The sequence below is a fragment of the Toxotes jaculatrix genome, chromosome 11 (genome assembly GCF_017976425.1).
Source record: "Toxotes jaculatrix isolate fToxJac2 chromosome 11, fToxJac2.pri, whole genome shotgun sequence".
NCBI lineage: Eukaryota > Metazoa > Chordata > Actinopteri > Toxotidae > Toxotes > Toxotes jaculatrix.
This window is the reverse complement of record NC_054404.1, coordinates 7,793,431-7,814,879: the sequence shown is the minus strand read 5'-3', so window position 1 is coordinate 7,814,879 and position 21,449 is coordinate 7,793,431. Positions and strand designations below refer to the sequence as shown.

Sequence of the window (21,449 nt, the reverse complement as noted above, 5' to 3'; positions counted from 1 at the left end):
TCCCTAGGGGTGTATTTAAAATCATTTATGTTAGCAGTGCTAGAACAGAACAGACAATTTGGGTAAAATTGGTTCAAATGCAATCTGAATGATTTAGGGGAAACTGTAAAGAGTTTCAGTAAATTTTCACATTTAAAATAATGGCTAATAAAACGTCTGAACATTGAGAGGTGACTCATCTTGTATTCAAGATCTTTTCAGTAGCTTGCTGTTTGAGCAGGTGTGGACCTGACGTGTTAGATTTAAAACAAAGCATGACTGGCTTATTCTGCTGAACAGTGTCTATTTAAAGACACGGTTAGTTTAAAATTCAGGCAGCGAAGAGAGCATGAACCTAGTCTAGTCATGGTCAAATGAAAAAAGAACTGAAATAAAACAACATCTTTTGATTCGGCACAGGAACTCAACCCACCACTGTGGATTCAGTCAATGTAATTTAAATGCAGCCAAAACACAACAGTGAGCGATTGTTTGTGTATCAAAGTTTCATTTGATATCTGAGCTCTCTGGTCGGTTTGAGAAGAATGCCCACAATGCACAAGGGGCCTTAACGGCAAAGCAAAGAGAGTTTGTTTTTCAGTGGGAGACATGAACTTTTATGGCCTTGACATGTGCTGGGTCTAGTTTGTCCTTTTCAAATAAAAAGCTGAAGGCAGTAGACTACCATTCAGCACTGTCAGAGAGCATGGCTCAAATCAACAACTGTTTCAAGGAAGTAAAAGTATTGGCTTTAAAAAAAAAAAAAAAAAAAAAAGACTGCTACTGATGAGAAAGCGCGACAGAATGAGGAGAAGAAATGAGGACAAAAATGACAAAAGAAGGAAAGAAAAACATAAAAGGAAAAAGATTAATCTCAGAGGGCATAAAAAGGTCTTTGGTTAGCGATGTGTTGCTGTAGGATTATCACGTAATTTTCGCTCTTTCTTATTTACCCAACGCTACAAAAGGCCAAAGCACATAAGGATGTTTTTGCAGTCATAACAGAATGCCATCATGCTTCCTATAGAGCTACAACAGTGTAAGAATAATGTTATTTCTGTCACTTGTGAAAGAAATTATGGAGCACCCTCTCTCACAACGGAGAATTCAATTATGTGCTGAAAATGTACAATGATAAACCAGAAGAGGTGAAGCTTTAGAAGTTGTATACATAATGTGTTTTCTATGCTACTGATGCAAACGTGGAGAATGGAATGAATTGGCTTCTCTGACACACTTCATTACACTGAGCCACACTTTGCCCCTGAGGTCAGGGAAGCCAGCTGTTTAAGCTGTAATGAAACACAAAACTCACCCTGTACTTAAAGACTGTGGAGTCTGGTGTTGCTCTCACCGTGCAAAAACTAAGGATTAAAGAAATAAGATGTATTCTAAAACTAATTGTCTAGGTTAGGGTAATACAGATAATGTTTTGAACAATTCTTTGTGCATAGTGCTACAGTGCAATGCCTGGGGCAGCATGGGAATAAGTACTCTATCTTTTCTAACATCTGCTTTTATAGGCTAATGCACCATCAGCAAATTGATGTCACAGCAGCCAAGCAAAGCAGCATTATCACACCTCATCCAGAAATCCATCACATAAAGTTCACTCCCACTTTACATGTTCGATAACGAAGGCCTTGGTGAAACAATCATGCTTCTAATGAATTTGTACATTTATTATCATTTTCCAACATGTTCATTCAGACAGTCTTTTCATTTTGGTATGAGTTCTGAATATCAGATAAAGAATAATAATAATAATTGAGCAAGATGATCTTTCTGATCACTGAAAGGATCAAAAACTTACATCTTTCTCCAGTTTTTTTTTTTTTTTTTTACATTACTCTAAACGGCTATACACAGACTCAGGCCTCTGATGCTGTTGTGCCTTGTCATAGTCAGAGTCAATCAGTAAATCTGATTAAGACTGAAGAAATAAGACAACCCCTGGCAGTGCTGACAAGATTATACAGTCCAAAATATTACTGTAACTGTTACAAACTAGAATTACTCATGGTTTTATGCCTCTGTGGAGCAGTCAAGTTGCAGTTTATATCCGTGTCTGTCCAGATTCATATAATACATGTAGTGAAGACTTTGAAGGATATTAATAAAAAAAAGTATTGGATTGTGATATAGGGATATATAAATTGATTTGAGCTAAACAAAAAACTGTTTGGCATGCTTGGCCAAGAAAGCTCATTCTAACAGAACATTAAATTGTAGCCATGACAACAGACAATGCTTTAACGTGTGGTTGTTGCCGCAAAGCTACAAATTCTAGGATGTGGATGCTTAACACACATCTTCTAACCAGCAGCACAGAAGATCTATCCAGTCCCCACAGTTTAAAGGCAGTGATCCAAGATTATAGCCACCAATTCAGTGTCTGAATTGGCCTGAAATCTCCGTTTCTGTTCCTGAGTTATGGTGCTGAATAATTACAATGTTGAGTTTCACATGGAAATTATAAATGTAAAAATACATATCCATGTGGTTTTTGACAATATTTTTAAAACAAGACTCTCCAACTTTTCTGCTAACAAAAAAAGTGCTGAAACGTTTTCAAAGATGAATATGAAACAAATTTTTGTCAAGTAGCATGTCAGCCCTCTGGCTCAATAAATTAAGTGTAATGGAACAAATGTCTATTTAAATGTACAATTTTTTCACTCCCTCCTCCTCAGGTTATGATTAGGTGGCATGACGGTGAATTAATAATATGTTAGAGTAAGAGACAAATGTTTTCCAGATATGTGCATCATCTAGCTAAAAGCAGATTCACCAAGTTTGGATATAATTCTGGGAATTATCAGCAGATGCCAGCCAACATCACAGGTCGCGGTTGATGTTACAGCAGAAAAACTGAGATATTTTATTGGAAAATGATAAACAAACAATCTGGCAGCAATGGGAAGGCTTTTATAGCATCTTTAAAGTTCAAAGCATTTTACATAATGCATAAGACTTAAAACAGGATAGGGGGAAAGGGCACTTAAAGCACAAATTAAAATGATGTAAACAAATGTTTAAATCTTGAAGAAAGTCAGGTATAGTTCAGGATTTAATCACAAGGTGGATGCTTAAAATTTTGTTGAAGACAGTGGAGAACAGATTTGCTCTAAAAAAAGACTTAAACATGGTCAAAGTGTATATGTAGCATAGTAATGCAAAGCTGATTCATGGTTTTCAGTTAAAGTCACTACCAGATGATGAGCAAAAGGCCCAAAGATGTACAGAATTTTTGGTACTAAACTACAGACATACATATAGATAATCAGTAGACACTAAAGTCTACAGGATGACACACTAAAAGCTAGGGTAAATACCTGATAACTGCTGTGATGTGTTGAATAAACTCCAATTGTCAAAAAGTATTCCTCTGAGAATCCAGAGAAAAGCCAATCTCCTTTCTATAAATCTTGTTTCTATAAATGTTTTCTATAAATTTTCTAATTATTGTTATTTTGTGTTGCTATTTATTTTTTAAAATCTGACTTTATCATCATTATTTGGCATTTAAACTTTAGATATTTGTATGCAAGTAGGCTTTCTCAACTTACACAGGGAAGCTTAACTTAATGTGAGAAAATTCCTGTCAGAACGTACTTTTATAACTAGTATCCTTTTAACTCCGTTCCTTAACAAGTCCAGATGGAGCTCTAATACATTCACATTGAATACATTCACACTGTGTATGAAGGAGTATGAAGGAGAATTGTTCATTTCTTTTGATTAGACTTCTCCCGTGGACAGTGTGAATGTGCACACACTGTACCTGGCTGATATCTCCTGTTGCCTTTCTTGCACATGTTAATGCACAACACCTCAATGATTCTTTTATGTGTACAGAATTTGGTTACCTGAGCACAAGGTATTCTCCACCATCACCATCAATCCACCAGACCAACTTAAGGCTGTGTGGTGTTTTTCTTTTTTTTTTTTCTTTTTTTTAAATCTTACAAAAATTACAATTTTGCCAATTTTGAAGTCTTCTGCTTAGGAAAAATCCTTGGCTTCATTTGTTGAATAAAAAAACAAGGTTTTATAGAAAAACATTATTATTTTTTAAAGTGACAAAAAAGTCATTGAAAAATACCCATAGAAGTTTTGGAAAGTAAATGCAACTTGTAAAAATCAGCAATGAGAAAGTAAACACTGATTACATTTATCATCGATAATGTAGTAAATTACCCATTACCACAAACACACATACAGAAATACAAAATCATGATAAAGCTGAGTGAACTCCTGCAGCTGTTTCTCCCTACTCAAACGTGTTAAGTATGAATTCAACATTCACTCAGTGCCAACGCAGATTTGCAGAAAGTACTCTTCTCTCTAGGCAGTGGTGTGGGTCACTGTAGTACTGCTTCAAGGCAGGCACCACGGGTATTTTGACTGTTCTGTGATGAGGATCCTAATTAGCTGCTACATTCCTTAATTAAACGAGTGCAGAGTTAAACAATGTAACACAAGGACAAATGTCAATGGTGCTGACTTTGTACCAGCTAATTTAGCAGACTTTAAAAAAAGGCTATTTTGTCAGAACTACTATTCCCATCCATTATTTCCCACCAACACTGTCTTGTTAAACTGAGCCTTCATTCATTAGAAAAAGGTTCCCTCTCACAGGACTTACAATTGAAGGCTATAATGCATTGTGCTGGCATGACATGTTATACCAAAGTCCTTGTAGGCAAGTCTCACAACTCGGCAACCATGATTCAGTGAAGGAAACTGTACTGTACACCAGGGAAAAATGGTCTAAAAATTCCTTAAAATGTAGATGAACCAATACATCACAAGACTTACAGATAGACAGCTAGCTAGAAAGAGAGAAAGATGGCGAGTCAAAAGGAAAGAAACAGATTGCAGACAAAGCGAGAGCTAGTTAGTCAGACAAACACCTAGTGAGAAAAAAAACTGCAAGCAAAAATGCTAATATGAAAGACAGAAAGACAGCTAGATGGTCAGTCAGACAGATAGAGCCTACAGTCTCTACACAGACAGTGAGCTAGCCAGTCAGCTTGTCACTGTGGGGTAGAAGCTTGAATGGGGGTTGAGGGTGGATGTATTCCCTTGGTGCTGGTTTTACTATACTCTACATCAACTGTAACTTCCACTCTGCTGCAAAAATAACAGATTTACAATCCCCTTCCAGATTGCACTCTTCCAAGTAGTAAAAATATTAGCCAGCAGTGGCAAAGTATCATCTGTGGAATGCCAATGCAGCAATGTACTCTCCTCATCCTTCTGCCCTTGTACTACCTTGCCAGTCACTCCTCGATCCACAGCCCTTTGCCTTTGCCAAATGTGGGTCAAGAAAGGTCTAGTCTGCAGGGGCGTACTGCTGAGAATAATGAGACTGAAATCTGAGAATAAATAAAGTACTGAAGGGACACACCCTCATTCTCTAGTGCCACAAATGAGCCAATTAGGCTCAGACTTGTCTCTTCATGAGGATGCTACTAATGGTGAATGCAGCAAAGAGATCTTGTTTTTCCCCACAATTTCTAGTGAACTTTGATTTATTTTTTAGCAGTCTGCCTATGCAGGATGTGTGTGTTTATGTGTGTGGGAGTGGTGATGTTCTTTCATCTTAGTTCCAACTTGGTGTATTCTTTCCAGAATATGAATTCTTAGTGTTAATATGGTTTTACTTCAGCGGCAGGCTGATCTCCCCTGACACAGGAGATGGTTTTGGCGAATTTACATTTAAATGAAAGAGCTGAGATCATCTTACATACAAATGTCATGCTTATAGGATACATTTAGGCATCAAATGTTCTCATTTGCTATAACTCACCGTAGTCGCTCTCATAAAATATGATGAACTTCTGCCAGTGCAGTTCAGAGACGAGGGTGAGCAGTACGTCATTGATTCGAACAGGTGGACGGGCAGCCAACGTGTAGCTCTCTCCGTCTGGGCTGGGGTTGAGCTGACAGGCCGTGCGGGGTGAACCATCCCCACTTCTCTGGATGAAGAGATGGGGGATGTGCATTGCATCTGTCAGAGACTGCAGGGCACTTGCGGCTGCACATCCCGTGGATGTGACCAGAGCGAGGATCCCCTGGTTCATCAACTCACATGCTGGACAGAGGAAAGAAAAAACAGAGAGAAGGTGGATGAAGTGAAAGGAGTAGAAGAAAGAATGCAGGTTGGTAGAGGATCAGGGGTGTTTACAAGGATTTGAAAAAGGAAATAAGAATGAATGACACAAAATACATAAAGGGATGCAAGAGCAAGAAAGAAATAAGAGAAAGCAGATATCGGGGAGAAAAAAATGGGGTTGGGAAAAGTGGAGAAGGAATGGAATACAACATGGTTAGATATGCTTAAAAAGTCAATCCAAACTATAATCAATTCCAACAAGATTTTCGTTTCAAAAATATTTTTTGTGCTGCACATTATTCAAGAAAGTATGTTCAAATGGGCTTAAGAATTCAAGATGGCTTTTTGTGTATCCTACTTAGGATTATGTCTGAGCCTCTGCAGTTGAGAACAGATCACAGGAAGGAGGGGGTTGGCACTGAAGTTGTATTATAATGTGTAGATGAGAGATTCAGTGGGGGGCATCCTCTAATCCTTGTCCCCAGACAAAAACGAGACAGCTGATTAAAGCATGCCTGCTAAAGGTAAAAGGCACTTGAAAACAGCAGATGAATCAGAGTGCTACAGGAATCAGGGTGGTGCTTTGAAAAAAAAAATGAACAGAACAAAGGTGGCGACTGAGTGGGAGGAATCTGTCACAAATAAAAATCAAGAGTATTCTATCTGGACACAAAAGGTTAGATGGAAAATGATATCTCCCATGAGTCTAAACCAAATACTGTCTTAAACACCCTCCACTCTTTCCCTCTCTCTCCATCTCATGCACATATGGTGAAAATCTGTAAACCAGCACAGATTAAGACCATGGACACATGCTTGTAGTGTGTATGTTGGGTCTTAATGCCCCTACATTTTTATTTACATGTGTAATTTGGGCAAAATTTGTTTTAGATCCTCTTAACTTGGGTCAGCACGTCTGCTGGGACAGAATGCCAAATATCTTTTAAAGATGAAAATGTCATCTTTGACATTATTAATACATTTGACATTGACAAGAAAACGTGTTCTGTCTAAGTGGTGGTAAATATTTAATAACAGTGGGTAGACTTGAGGTTTCAGTGATCTGTACTATCAGGCATTTGTTATTTTGCGGTTCAAATGATCTTACAGTTGATCAATAACCTAAAAAGATGACTCATTCAACCGCAATGACGATATGTTAAGTGCATACTAAAGATTCCTGACTTTTCCTGATCACCCCAAAGAAAGTACTATTTATATTTTAAGGCTCTTTTTTATTTGGACATACTATTTATAAAAGACTTGGTTTTTTTAAGTGATCGGTAGAAAACAGATAGTGGTCCTAATTTCACAGTGTTGGGCGTAACATAGAGACTAAAACTTACTGTGCAACAAATCAGGAAATTTTCACAAGATACATTTTACTTTCTGAGTTGAAACCACAGCTGATATTCTTTTCACGTTTCCTATACACCTCCATAACTGTTGACCCTATTATTCGACCTAACAGATTTGCATCCTCTCTTAGGATACAAGCTGCAAGACACAGAAGGCAATTAGGAGGAAAGAGAAAGTGATGTGAATCTAAATGCAAAACAGTTTAAATGAAGAATATTACATTCATATTTAATTTTAAGCTCTGTCTTTGTTATGAGTTGCATAATGATCTACTACAAGGAGAGAGTCAAATTTTGCGTGTGACATGAGACAGGTTACAACAAACGCTTCCTTCAAAATTCAAGTCACTATTTCTCAAACAGCCGGGGTCTTATGATTTCAGCATAAACAGCTGAGCATATTGTACAAAACAGCAATTAAATGTTCTCTTTCTGCATTTCATAATACCCTCTAATTATATAATCTACTTCAATGTCAATGCAGAATTTGGCACAAAGCAACACCACTGCAGTCCAAGACCATATCATATACAAACCCTTGATATTGAGCATTATAAGGAGCACAAGAATTGCACAACATGAACACTGCATAAATATACAGTGGGGTCAGAAAGTCAGCTAACATGAAGTTAAATCCAACATGATACCAGAGGGGGTGAGAAGGGCACAGGTGTAGTGCTGCTGGCGTGCACCAAAACAATGCTCTGCCACTTTTTTTTTTTTTTTTTTTTTGTCTCCAAGTAAGGAAACACTTGCACTTCAAGATCCAATCGTGACGTGTATGTCATGCAAGAAATCCAATAAAAACAAATGGAATAGTCAAAGGTGTCATATTAACATTTAAGGTGTATTGATTGATTGATTCATAAAGTCAACTCATACACTGTAAAATTAACATGCACAGCAACATGCAAGGAAACATTCCACCTTAAAAGCTGCAGGCAGCTGCCGGTAGCCTTTGAGTTGCACGGTGATTTGCAATATTTTTTCTACCTGGCTATGTTCGGTGAATGAAGCCATACTGGATAAGGCTTGCATATGTGTGTATGTATGTGTGTGTGTGAATGTATGGCGGGAGAGAGGACTATTAATGTGACAAATGACGATTTCATCTGCTGACTGCAAGCACGGGACTACATTAAGGCGCTGTAAATCATGAGTACAGGGGCACTTAAACAACATACTGAGGGGGAGCGGGGAAAGCAGGAATGTCAGGCAGTCGAGGCAGCAGGAGATGCACTGTAGTTGCTCTAGTTGAAGTAGAACAAGAAAGAGAGTGAACAACGAGAAGCAATGAGGAAAGGAGTGCATGAGAAGTAGAGGGGTTATTTGTAGCTTTTTGCATGAATACTCAGGAGGGTGCAAGAAAGACGTGCTTCTCCAGAGAAAGGAAGTGTGTTACTGTTTGTATGTGTGTGTGTGGGACAGAAAGAATTTCTGTAGTGCAGCATGAAATGCTAATGCTCTCTCAGTAGGAAGCCATGAGATTGACAGTAATACAAATTTAGAGGATGCTTTAGCACTGATACACTGTCTAAATGTGTCAGGTGGCAACAATAAACTGTGTACTCTACTATGCACTGAAAACAGAGACCGTCTGTTACTAAGAGCTTGTTCACTGCTAACAAGTTTTCTCACATGCAACCTACTCACTAAACTTAACAGGGCTGGGTATGAAGGATTGCTGCCTGGATTCAATTTTAAAGATGCTGCACGTACTATTTTAAACTTAAATATAATTGAGTTGAAGCAATTAGTCAATTAAGTAACTAGTCTATCAATAGAATTTTAATCAGCAAAGGGTTTGATCAATGATTGATTGTAAGATGGCAAATGTTTTCTGGTTTAAACTTCAATTTAATCACTTTGGGGAAAGTGACAATTCATAGACTTAACAAATAATTGAGTAATCAAATAATTTCTGAAGTCCCACATTTATCATGTTCCACGAAACTCCCAAATCTTTACCCTGCTGAAAGAACAGTGGCCCATACAGAAATGTATTTTTCTACTTTCTATGATACGCTACCCCATCCCTCAGCCACTTCTAGTAGACTGTGTCTAAAGTGCGACTGCAGCCATTTTGGCTTCCTAATGGACACCCCGGGCCCATTATAAAGCAGACAGCCCACTGACAGGAGGGAGGAGGGCTCCACAGTCATTGGCAAGGATGATAATGGTGGAATAATGACTCTTAAATGTTCCCCCTGAAGCCGACAGGGGCCATCACTCATTTCCTGCTAGCCATCTGACACCCAATGTCAGCATGTAACAGCAGTCTTATACATACACCTTAAAGGAATAGCTTCTTTTACCAGGATAATGCTTATGAAGCATTCTAAAAAAAAAAGATTTATTATAATTGTTAATATGGACTAGTTTCACTAAATGTACAGGCTCTGTCTATGGATGGAAATGGATGGATGGAAGGATTTTTAAAAGAGTCAACAAAATCTCCTGTAACTGAAGGGAATTACAATAGGAAGATGCAAACAACAGATGTTCTTTGTGAAGAGAGATTCACTAATCTATCAAACCCATGGTGAAGAAACAGTCATTTTCTTCTCAGTAATGGTGTGGTTGATCGATGGCTGCTGAACTCTATAGTGGTGGATTAATTTTTTAACATGTCTAATCAACACCGAATTTAAGAACCCTGATACAATTACACCACAGTGAGATTATGCGTTTTTGCTAATCTGTCAGCAAATTCAGTGATCAAATCAGCAAAGGGGCTGGGAGAGCGTAAGCAGTATTTTTCATGTCCCCGCACTCATAACTGAAACTATTAGAAAGGACATTTGACATGCAGATTAGGTCTGATCAACAAAAAGGACAGTCGTTTTTCACACAAATCCTCGCCTCATCAGAAAAGTTCAGTTATGTGCATTTGGTGTAGGGAAAATCATCATCAAGACACCAGGCTGAAAGAAGACATTACAACTTCTTGCCACACAATCTGCTTCCCCATGAAAACAGGATGTCATCAGTGTCTTGCCCTCATTTTACCAATGCAATGTGAAGGGATGAGATGAACCACCACACCACTGCTGTAGTTAATACTGCATAAATTGGGGCTGTCTCAGTGATTTCACAGTCTAAATAAGACAGTCTCATTTAGTTTGCTCTGACTCAGAGCACAATCCCGGGATTCAAAGGCGAGAGTCACCACTGGGATAAATTCCACTGTACTGTCAACACCACTCTACCTTGCAGTGGCAATGGTGTAACTTTGATCTAACTGAGACAGTTTGTAATGTGTTTTACGGAATGAAGCGTTTGTTTTGTATTAATTAGCTGCACTTTCGAGGGCAGACAAAAATAGATTCATTTTTTTTACTTTAACTGTATAATCCTTGTTATTTTTTAGGATAAGCACATACTTATTTAATCTAAATATGAAATTTTGAGATAGGGAAGATGTTATACCACATAATGTAAATTAAAGGTGATCAAAAAATAGACCTTGGGGAAAGCAACTGTTGATTTAACATGGAATGGAAACATTTCAAAGTGAATACTGGGTACTTAAATTGTTCCAATGTTGGAAAAGAAAATTAAGATCTACCATATATTTAAATTCACAATAACTATGTGGACTCTGAGTGTATCAATGCTGGTTCATATTCCTCCTCTTTTCAGTAAAAATTACTGATTACAACTTGAAGTGCTGAGATTGAGACACCGAACTGCTAAATTGGTCATTGATGGTTTTTAAGTATTCAGCAGAGAAAACTGGCACAAAGTGCAGTCTTTTTCCTTTTATGTTTTAGCTGGTGGAAGATTCATAAGAGCTTTAAATGATCCATATCCCGCTCAGCTAAGAGGAGACTGGATGTTGTGTCATTTCCTCATTATGAATAGGCCCTTACACTCGGCTTTTGGCAGCTTCCCACAACATAATAGCTCTTCACCACACAGAGGGGAGAAATGGGAGAGATCAGTATTATATGGCAACTGGACCACAGCTTAGTTCAACGTTTTAGTGTATGGCAACACTGCAAAAAAGCACCGTCTCCACATCACTTTCTCTCATCCACTCACTCAAGCTCGCCTCGCTCTCATCTTTTGGGAAGATGAACATCCATGGTCCTTTCCCCATGTCCGCACTCCTGCTGTCACACTAAGATAAGGGTACATATCCCCATGTCATCTTAACTGTGATGGAGTATTTCACCGCTGTAAATTATATCTTCTAGACAACTGACAGGTAAAAACAGACTTTGTACAGTGGTTACTGTTTCTATACGGGGAGCGGATACAATGACAACAGGATCTGTACAGTACAGCTCACTATATAAAGCAATTCAATACACTATCACCACAACCTACAGTCACTGAAATTTGTAAATCTTTGGTAAAGATTGGTAAATCTCGTACACAGTCTTAAAAAAATGTAACAATCTAAACAAAAGTTGTATTCTGCGCATACAGAGATTACAGATGCGTCCCACTGGCCTAGGGGTTAAAATGCAGGACCATGTAAGAGCAATGTCCCTGTTCAAATCCAGTTGTGGACATTTGTACTATAGGATCTCTCTGCCATCATTTCCTGTCAACTCTCTACTGCCATGTGGTTAATAAAGGGAGGAAATCCTCAAGAAATACGCTGATGTACAAAAGAGATATGGGAGAAAAACTGGTTGTGATTCTCAGCTCAAAAAAATGTTAATGATGAATGTTATAAACACAAAATGGATTGATTCAACACAGTCTGTTTTTAATAATCTCAATAGTTCAAGTGAACTTCTCAAACAGACTTTTCTCCTAAAGCAAGAGCTCAAAAGTCAGAGCCTCTTGACTCTCACAGCAAAGCCACTTATTGTTGACTTAAGCACTTTATGAATTTTTGAGATGGCTCCACCAACTTGTGAATAATTCACTGTGATGGTGACAGTGTTGCAGTCCAAATATGAGGCACAGGCATTTGTGTCTCTGTAGGTGTTTTAAACCATGCTACACTAAATCCTGTTTTTCTTATGAGGTACATTATCTTAAATTTATGTGGCTGAACAGGAGCCTTCACAACCAATTTCAGAATCAGAATCAGACAAAGTTGATGGATCCCTGCAGGAAAATTGCTTTGTTACAACAAACTATAAAAGAGTAATAGTACTAAATATACAGGAGAAGAACAGAAAAACTTACAAAAACAAATGTGAAAAAAAAATGGGCACATGCAAAGTAGATTAACAGTAATTTAACAGCAAATTAATTGTAATGCGCAAAGGTGAACTGAATGAAAAGTGTAATGTGGGTCAACAGCAAATTAACAGTAGTTTAACAGCAGGGCACTGACGGACGTTTGCAGAAAGAGGGCGTATTGTAAAACTGAAGGAAGGAACTCAAGACTTCAGAGCTCCAGTGCTGCGCACCACTGTGTCTGAGAAACAGTTCTGAAGAAGCACATGCTGAAGATGTGCGGTAAGGTAGTACATGATCCAGGACAATCTCAATTTCAGGTGCAATATGTACAGCATTGTGAAGTAATCCACTTCTGCTTACACTCTCCGTGCTGCCCATACTGTGTACAATGGTTCAATATTGATTGTGATTTTGTTTATAGTCTTTATTTTCTATGGTAAATCTATCTTGAGTCTTTGATTTTTTTTTTTTTTTTGTATATTCTGGGTGCCTGTATCTGTCTCTTTGCTGCTGTGGCGGATGCAATTTCCCCACTGTGGGACTAATAAAGGTGTATATTATCTTATCTTATCTTAGGACACCAGAGGAGCATCAACCTGCATGGCAGTCATCTCCTTCCCTAGAGGGGCAGACTGAAAGCTGCTGAAGAAATCAAAGAACATGAATCTGGCCACACCCCCTGGGCTGTCCAGGTGGGTATATGACCTTGTTTTGGGGAAAACAGCAGTTTTAACAGGAACAGAGGTGTTTACTCAGAAGTTGATGTACTCTGTCAAATAGTCTGTCACTCCATCTATGTCCTCACCATTTGGCAAGACAAAAACATCCCAGTCGGTGCACTGAAAGCAGTCTTGCAGGGCCTTTTTTTTCTACTTTCCACATTTAATGTCTGTAATAACACATTTTCACTGTGTGTATAAAAGAAGCCATTGCACACATTTATAATGTTATTTGACCTGCAACATGGACAGACTGAACTTCACAGAGAAACTCGATGCTGCTTTGTTCTGTGAGAAATGTTAATAAACCATTGTATACAACAGCAATATACAGTGAAAGCTTTGTAGCTTGCAAAAAGCATGGGCAGTGTGTTATGGTTTTCCGTCACTCTTTTTGTATGAAGCTTTGTGTTACGGCTGTTGCTTTGTGTTCTTTGCTGCAGAAGCTGCAATCAATCAAAAACTATAGAGTATATTGAACATCAAAATGGTTTGTGGATTGACAATGAGACCCAGTTTGTTCTGTAGTGCTTTCATGTCTCCTCGCCTGGGTCCCTGCGTTAAACATACTTTTGAGAGCTGGTTCTTATTATTTCTGACATCGGAGCTGACAAAAGAAGATAGCTGCTGTGCCCTGTGAAATTTATGCTCGGGGATATTTTTCGACTGCTTGTACCCGTGGGACGTGACCAAAAAAAAAACAAAGGCCCGCAGTCTAAATCTCTGCAGCCTGGGAGAAGAGCATGACCTAATGCAACCGAATCTACTCCTTATACATTCAGTAAACAAAATAAAGAACAAAACAAAAATATACTATACACTGGGGAAGGGGGGGGGGGGGGGGCGCGACAATGCACAGTTCTCAGAAAGTGCTGAGTCACCGACTGCTTCCAACTCTGAAACTGATGCCATCAGACAATGATATCAACAACAACACCAACATGTGATACAACTGTTGAGCAATTGGTACTGACTTAACCCTTTTCCCTGAAGTGCTGATCTTTTGGTGTGCTTCCCAGAGCAGATATGAACAGGGAGCCTCAGCCTGTAACATAAAAGATTATGGTTTTACCTCTAAGATAATCTTTATGTCTCTCGGCAAACAAGAAGACAAATTCTTATTCTGTAATTGCACCTATATTAAGCCATTTAAATTAATTCCCACCACTGTGGGGCCCTATCCTTGTCACCCTCCACTCCCTCTTTCCTTTTCCAGAATTTGACTCTCTATCACTTGTTATGTCATTACCTTAGCTCAACCATTGTTCCTTCCATGGCTAATACGATCAGTCTAATGTGCATAACAGTCCTTTGTGCAACAATGTGTGTTTGTTTTTGTTTTGTTTCTATGAGACTGTTTAGCTCTCTTACAACCTACATGCGGCAGTGCCTGTTAGGACAAGGTACTCCATTGGCAGTACTGTGCTGAGGCGACTAAGGAGCCTAGTTTTCATATGGCAAACACATTTGGGTTTGTGATGATTAAATTGGATGGGGCTATCGAGAAATATTGGTTAGCATTGTGAGAGGATAATCATGACTCATTCACCACTGGGACAGGGACAGGCTGTGTGTTTGCTTGTCTGCTGGAATTAGGAAACATCTCACACTCTCTCCTGGTAATGCAGTGTTTCCCCTAAATGCACCTAACAGTGGTGTTACACCACAGCTGAAATATGACCACTGCTGCAGAAAAGAGAGGAGAGGAGAAGGCTCTGTTTTTAGAAACTAATGTTATATTATTTTGTGCAGCGGTACTACAGGAAGTAGTAGCGTTCGGCTGCTGATGAGTCAAAAATTTTGATTCTATTTAGTTTAACAAGAAGATTCCATGATTCCTTGTTTTTAAAATCCAAGACTTTTGACAGGTAGTGTATCTCACTCTGTTTTCTCCTTCTCATCCAATCCCTCTGTGTTTAACGCTAACTTCGCCTCCTCATCTCACCCTACATGTTCCTTATCACAACCAAGCCTTGTCTTTCTCAGTCCATCTGCGTCTTGAGCAATAGCTCGAAATTGCCAGATAAATAATGAATTACCTTAAGTTCAGTCTGGGATGCTCTCTTCCTTGTGCTACAGTTTTACAGAATTTGAGAAACATTTTGGATGATTAAATAAAACGTTTAATACATTTTACGAATCTTTTATAAGGTCTTGTTGCTTCCACAAGCATTTTTTTTTTTTTTAATGTCCGCAACTCAAAAACAGTGATCAAATCATCTGGCAGCTCTTCAGGGGACTAACAATGAAACCAATTCACCAAAAGAAAATTCAAAGCCAGTGGTTGCATAAAAAGTTATCAAACAGCAAGCTTATGCCTTTTCTATGAAAATCAGAGCCAAGTGGAAATTGCAATGTAGAACCAGTCTGAATCCCCAACTTTCCTGCCCAGCCCCTCATTCTTTCATTTCCCTGACAGGGCTAACATGTGGTTTATGTGATAACAGAGTAAAGAGGTAGTTGAGGGCTCAGAAGTATAACCCTTGAGTGCCTGAGCGATTTATAGTTTTCCCCTGACATCTCACAGATACAAGTATTTAAATTCCTTTGGCATCCCCCGAGTTTATTTCATAAGTTGACTCTGTCTGCAGACGTTAATGTTTCAGTGAACAACTATAACACTGAAAGATGTGGTTTTGCACAGAGTGGAACCACAGCTATAGTGGATAGAAAGCACCGTGGTCTAACAAAAAAAAACACAATGTGTGCGAAACACAAGACAGTCTTTGCATTATGTATATCCCACGGACATGTTGGGTGACATTTATTCACTGAAGTTTAAATTGAAACTTTTGTCATTTCACTATAGAGGAACCATCTCAGCTTTTTCTCAGCTTCTCAGACAGCACCAGTGCTATCTTCCACAGCAATGACACTGCATTCACTATTACCATTGTTTACAGGAGGCTAGGAGTGGTGATCCACTACATTGCTGGAACTCAGACTGTATCTTCTACAGTATGTTGGCCAGAGTATTGCAAACACTAACCAGCTCTACTAAGGCTCGTGTTGGCACACAGGATCACAGCCACCTGTTCCCCCAGCTTGAACAAAGCCTGGACATGTGTTCATATGTAAGCCTGATAACAGATAGGTGTTCACCTTCTTTGCAGAGTAATTCATCAAGATCCACCACTACCATTAACTGAGACCTGACTCATAGTAAGGAACAGCCTTCTTCTTAAGTGTTAAGTCCGCTTGATGGGTTATGCTTATTACGTTGCTGATTCATTCTGCTGAGAAATATATTGATGTAACATCAAGACACAGGACCTGTGTAATGTAGCTTCTGGCACTGGTACTGGAGTGTAAGGGACTTACAGGCCAACCAATGGTAAAACTGCATAGAACTGTATAGATGCTTTAGATAAAGCATCTATACATGACATGTAGATGTGCTCTGTAATTTCAGCCTTGCAAAGGTTAGAAACAGAAAATCTAAATAGAGGTTTATTCAAATGACTTGTCAGTGATGTTTTTAATTCAGACAACCACAGTTTTCCAGGTTTCAACAAGCTTTTGTAATTATCTGAAATTTACTTGCACCTGTTGCAAAGAGAATTTTTTTTTTAATGAGATTAACAGCCAGCACGTTATCCATCACAGTTCACACACACTATAATTATGAATCCCTGTCTTTAGTTGTCAATCACTAAATTCTATTTTAAACATGAAAATATTCATAAATCTAGGTCTGAAAAATGATGTGAAAACAGAATGTGTGGTTTTGTTTCTCATTAACAAAAATGCCAGGCTTTTGGTAGCAAAAGGTGGCTACACCTTTACTGTCATATTGCACACACTACCTTGGCCCACTAAATAATGAGCCTATGCTTTCAAGAACCACATCAAGAGCTATGGCCACAAATGAACACAAATCTGTTTTTGATTGAAAATGCATCATTCAGAACAATTCGCCATCACATAAAGGTGATGGTTCTTTCTTTTGAAGAACTGACTTTTCCCAAGTGATCGGCTCTCTCCTTAACATCAGCACTGTCCTGTTGAAAAACAAATTAGCTCATTATCCTTGGAAGGTTGGGCACATAGGAGCAGCTTGCGTGACGAGCCAAGCCTTTGGATGTGCCAAGCTGAAAATGTCAACATGCTACCTTGAGAGTGCACATTAAACTCAGGCGGTAATGGCTGTCACAAGACAGATCAATTATCAAGTCCATTAAGGCACCACACTCCTTCCCAATGAAAAACAAAAAACAAAATAACAAAACCAAACACCCAACAAGCAGCAGGATTTTAAAGTCTGGAATGAGCATCTGTAATTCCAAGGTGACACACTGTGTGCTGTGCTGCCAAAAACACACATTTCTGAGTTTATGAAATATCTACTGGAGGTGATCTGTGGCAAAGCATAATTTTGTAAATAAGTCTGTATGCGTGTGTGTGTGTACATCCAAGGAGTCTAGCATTATGGGTAATTTTATTTGCATGAAAACACGGGTAACATACAGTATATTAGCACCTTCAACAACTCCCAAGTGTAATAAACAATTAGCGCGCACTTGTGCCATGACACCTCTTTCACTCCATACAGTTTATCCTGCACTCATACATAGATAGCATCATCATTCACAGTGAAAAAATATCACTCAAAGTAATTTACAGCTACAATGTGAAAATTATGGAAAACCAGCAGCGGGTAGCGTGAGACTCCGCTCCACCTCTTCCTGCTCTGCTACGCTCCTCCAGCTAATGCAAGTGTTGGGAGCTTTCTAATAATAGCTTGAAGCCTCAGTCAGAGAGGAGTAACAAATCTGAATTCACGTCTTGACTGACACCTGTAAGCTCCCACCCCTGACTTTAGCCTTCTCTGATTGGTTTCAAGGGTGGAACTCACTCAGATACTTTAAACAGACTTTAGACATTGGATGTGCCAAGCTGAAAAGACTCCAGCACCTCTAATATTAAGATATTTTTCGCACATATTTCAATTTAAAAAAAATTGGGGGAAAAGTTCCATACCATAGCTTTAACCTCTACTGGTATTTTTTTTTTTTTTTCCAAAGATCTACCCTTACTAGTCGGGTATGTGTCTGCAGAAGTTCTTATTGTCTCAATTTCTAAATAGTAAACCACTAATCGTTTCATGAATTAGGATCCAATTTCCTCATCGTCAGTCCCTCTCCTTGTTCTTTGTTGTGTTCTGCGCTCCAGTTTTTATTAGTTTCCTCTTTTGGGAGATGAGTAGTGAGCAGAGAAATAACAAAATGCAGAAGAGAGGTCCCTCATGCATGAAATGAAAGATCTTTGCCCTCCTGTGGGGGCTGACACTGATGTATCCTCTACAGGTAAAAGCCTGCATACACTCCAGTAACTTAATTTCATTTTACCACTCTGGGTTAGATGGGCTTCCAAAACAAAGATCCTCTATATTTGTCCTCTTCGACATTATATGCGTGTGTATAGTCAAGTCTATAGCCTGTGGATGGCCCCGTCCAACCACTTGACAGCCGTTTCCCCGGTAACAGGCCCATTCATTCATGATGTATTCATGATGTATTATGGCCTGCACAAGCGAATTATGGGAACTGTTGTTCAGTGTCGCACTTCCACAAGAAACATCCCTTTATTTAATGACTAACTACCACAAGTATTACTGCTTGACACCACAGCCATAGACACACTACTACAACATCCTTACACATGGATGCACATTTCTGTGACAGGATGATGTTTTTGCAGCAAACTGTTATTGTAATTTATATCCCTGGAGTACATGATAGTACACTGAGATAATTAGTGTTATGTGATTATGTCAACTACAAAAATATCTACACTGTTGAACGGACTACACTTATATACTATATAGAGTTTTGTTGAGATCTGATAATTGCAAAAGCTACAGCATACATCACATCAATACCCAATAGGTGAAAATGTTTTTTTCTGTGCACTCTGCACACCAGAGAAAACATGGTTTAACACCTGTTCACAGTCCATACCTCAGTGTTATAAATGCACTCCGTTTATCATCATGATTGCTATTATTATCGTGAACAGAGAAAAATCTATAGCTCATATGTTATCTCTCTTCTGGAGCTTTATAAAATGGGACTATTCATGCTTGGACAACAGATCAGCAGGTCTGACATTCTAAAACCTACAATGCCTTTACTGTAGAACTCCATTTATTGTGTGGTCAATCATTACTGATGGGACAGTTGACAGTACAATGTGGTAAGTATCAACATTGATTCAATTAATAAAGTGAATGTGAACAATAACAATTTTACCAGTGTTTCCCCTGGATATAACGTAATAATGCCACATTGCATTTCTTATTATTTATTATATCAGTGTGCTTGCACTCCATTTGTCTAAGTCTCAATCTTGTTATGTTGCTGCTACAACAAAACAATCTCCAAGGGTATCAATAAAGTGTCATCTAATCCGAGATAAACCTTAATGTACTACGTGTATCTCCAGGTATGGCTCGAGGGGACACAATGCCACACATTTTTCAGCGTGCCAATTCAACGGGCAGCATGGAAGGCACATAGGCCAGGCCATCTGCTTGTAGATACTGAGGTAAATGTGAGCAGACAGAGAATCTAGTGGAAATATGATTTAGTTTATGTAGTCCCTAAGTAAGCTGTCATCCCCCATAATGCATGAAGGGAGCTGGCAAAAGCAGGTCTATTACCATGTTGATAACATCAATTTGAAGTGTCAGTATGGGGTGAGCTAATACTCGGTCCTGCAAGGCTGCTCTCTCGTCTCCTCAGCCACAGGGTTTCTGCTTTGATTAAAATCACAAACCAGCCATTCTTCCATACACTGTTCATTTCACTACCTCCTACAGCAATTAGATTTATTTAATACCCCCCCAGTGAAAACACTGGGGGGAGATAAACAGTGTTGTGGCAAGAAGGTCACAAGTGGTGTTTCTGGTGGCTTGGTTCAAGTGACTGCTTTAAGGTCAGCAACCGACAGCAGCTATGATGGATGCTTGAAAAGCGTGACTGGATATTTACATTCATCCATCAGTCTAAATTAAGTCTCTGTGATATGTTAGCATGGTGTTCTGTCTGTAAAACCCACATATGATGAGAGCGCCTAAAAAACTCTTTATAAGTCTGAAACTTTTGGCCGTACACTGAAGCAGAAATGCTGAAAGTGCCCAAGAGGTTTCCACAATATTGTCCATTAAGATGAGTGAGGAGAATGTAATGTAATGTGGTTAATGAGAGCAGTTTAACAGCTAAATATATTACAAAGTAATCTCCTTGCAGCAGACTGAGGGAGACACCAGTAGTAGCAAAACCAGGGAAGAGTGCCTTTTGTTTTTAACTGGATTTTATATTTTAATTTTGGGTGACCTTTGAGAGAAACTACTCCAGATTCTTCAAAGTTCCAGTGCCACTGAAAGTATTCCATGGCATTTGATCATTTATTTTTCTGTGCACCTTATATAAGTATCTAAGGCAAAAGGTATTCATAGGCTGTAGTATTTGGTGCAATGACATGCTTGGTCTCAAGGCAAATCTTGTGTTTCAGTGATCAAAATTCAGAATTCAAATTGTACATCCTGTATAAATTGGCCTTTATTTCAAGACTTGTAAAATGTCAAGCGTTGTAGAGACAATTTTATTTAAAAGATGAGATTGGAGATTTTAAGCCTTTGAAAAGTCACTGATTTTGCATTTGCTCACCACCTCAGAAATCCTAATTCAGTTTGGCAGACAAAGTAACATTGTTCACTTTTGGGAGACCACTGACGACGAGGAGACTACGTGAATCCACATTAGCATTAAACCGTCCTTTTAACTCTTCTTGCTTTTTGGAAAACCAGCAGGGTTGACAGTGATAAGGACCATGCTACACAAAACTGAACACCGGGCAATGAATAAACAGGAGAAAATAGGGCATAAGCCCTAGACTGGTTAGTTTAGATTAACTGTCCAGCATTAGCATTAAGGGGAACTCAGAAAAACACTGACAAAAATATAAATCTGTTGCTGATTAAAACTGAAACTGAAGACAGCTGATTTCCATAATTTCCATAATTGGGAAGCAATTGGGACAATGCTATACTGCTAAATTTTAATAACTAATAATTTATGTAGCAGTTATGTTTGGAATTATCAACTTGCTGCTCCCATTCAGTAC

The 21,449-nt window shown here is 38.7% G+C and overlaps 1 protein-coding gene across 1 annotated transcript in view; it reads right to left on the bottom strand.

The window, feature by feature from the left end:
* Positions 1-21,449, bottom strand: part of grid1a (glutamate receptor, ionotropic, delta 1a) — a 205,503-nt gene that overhangs the window by 68,776 nt on the left and 115,278 nt on the right. The window contains exon 3 of the mRNA XM_041050454.1: positions 5,795-6,079. Within this exon, the coding sequence (XP_040906388.1) occupies positions 5,795-6,079 (285 nt within the window). The remainder of the gene's footprint in view (positions 1-5,794; positions 6,080-21,449) is intronic.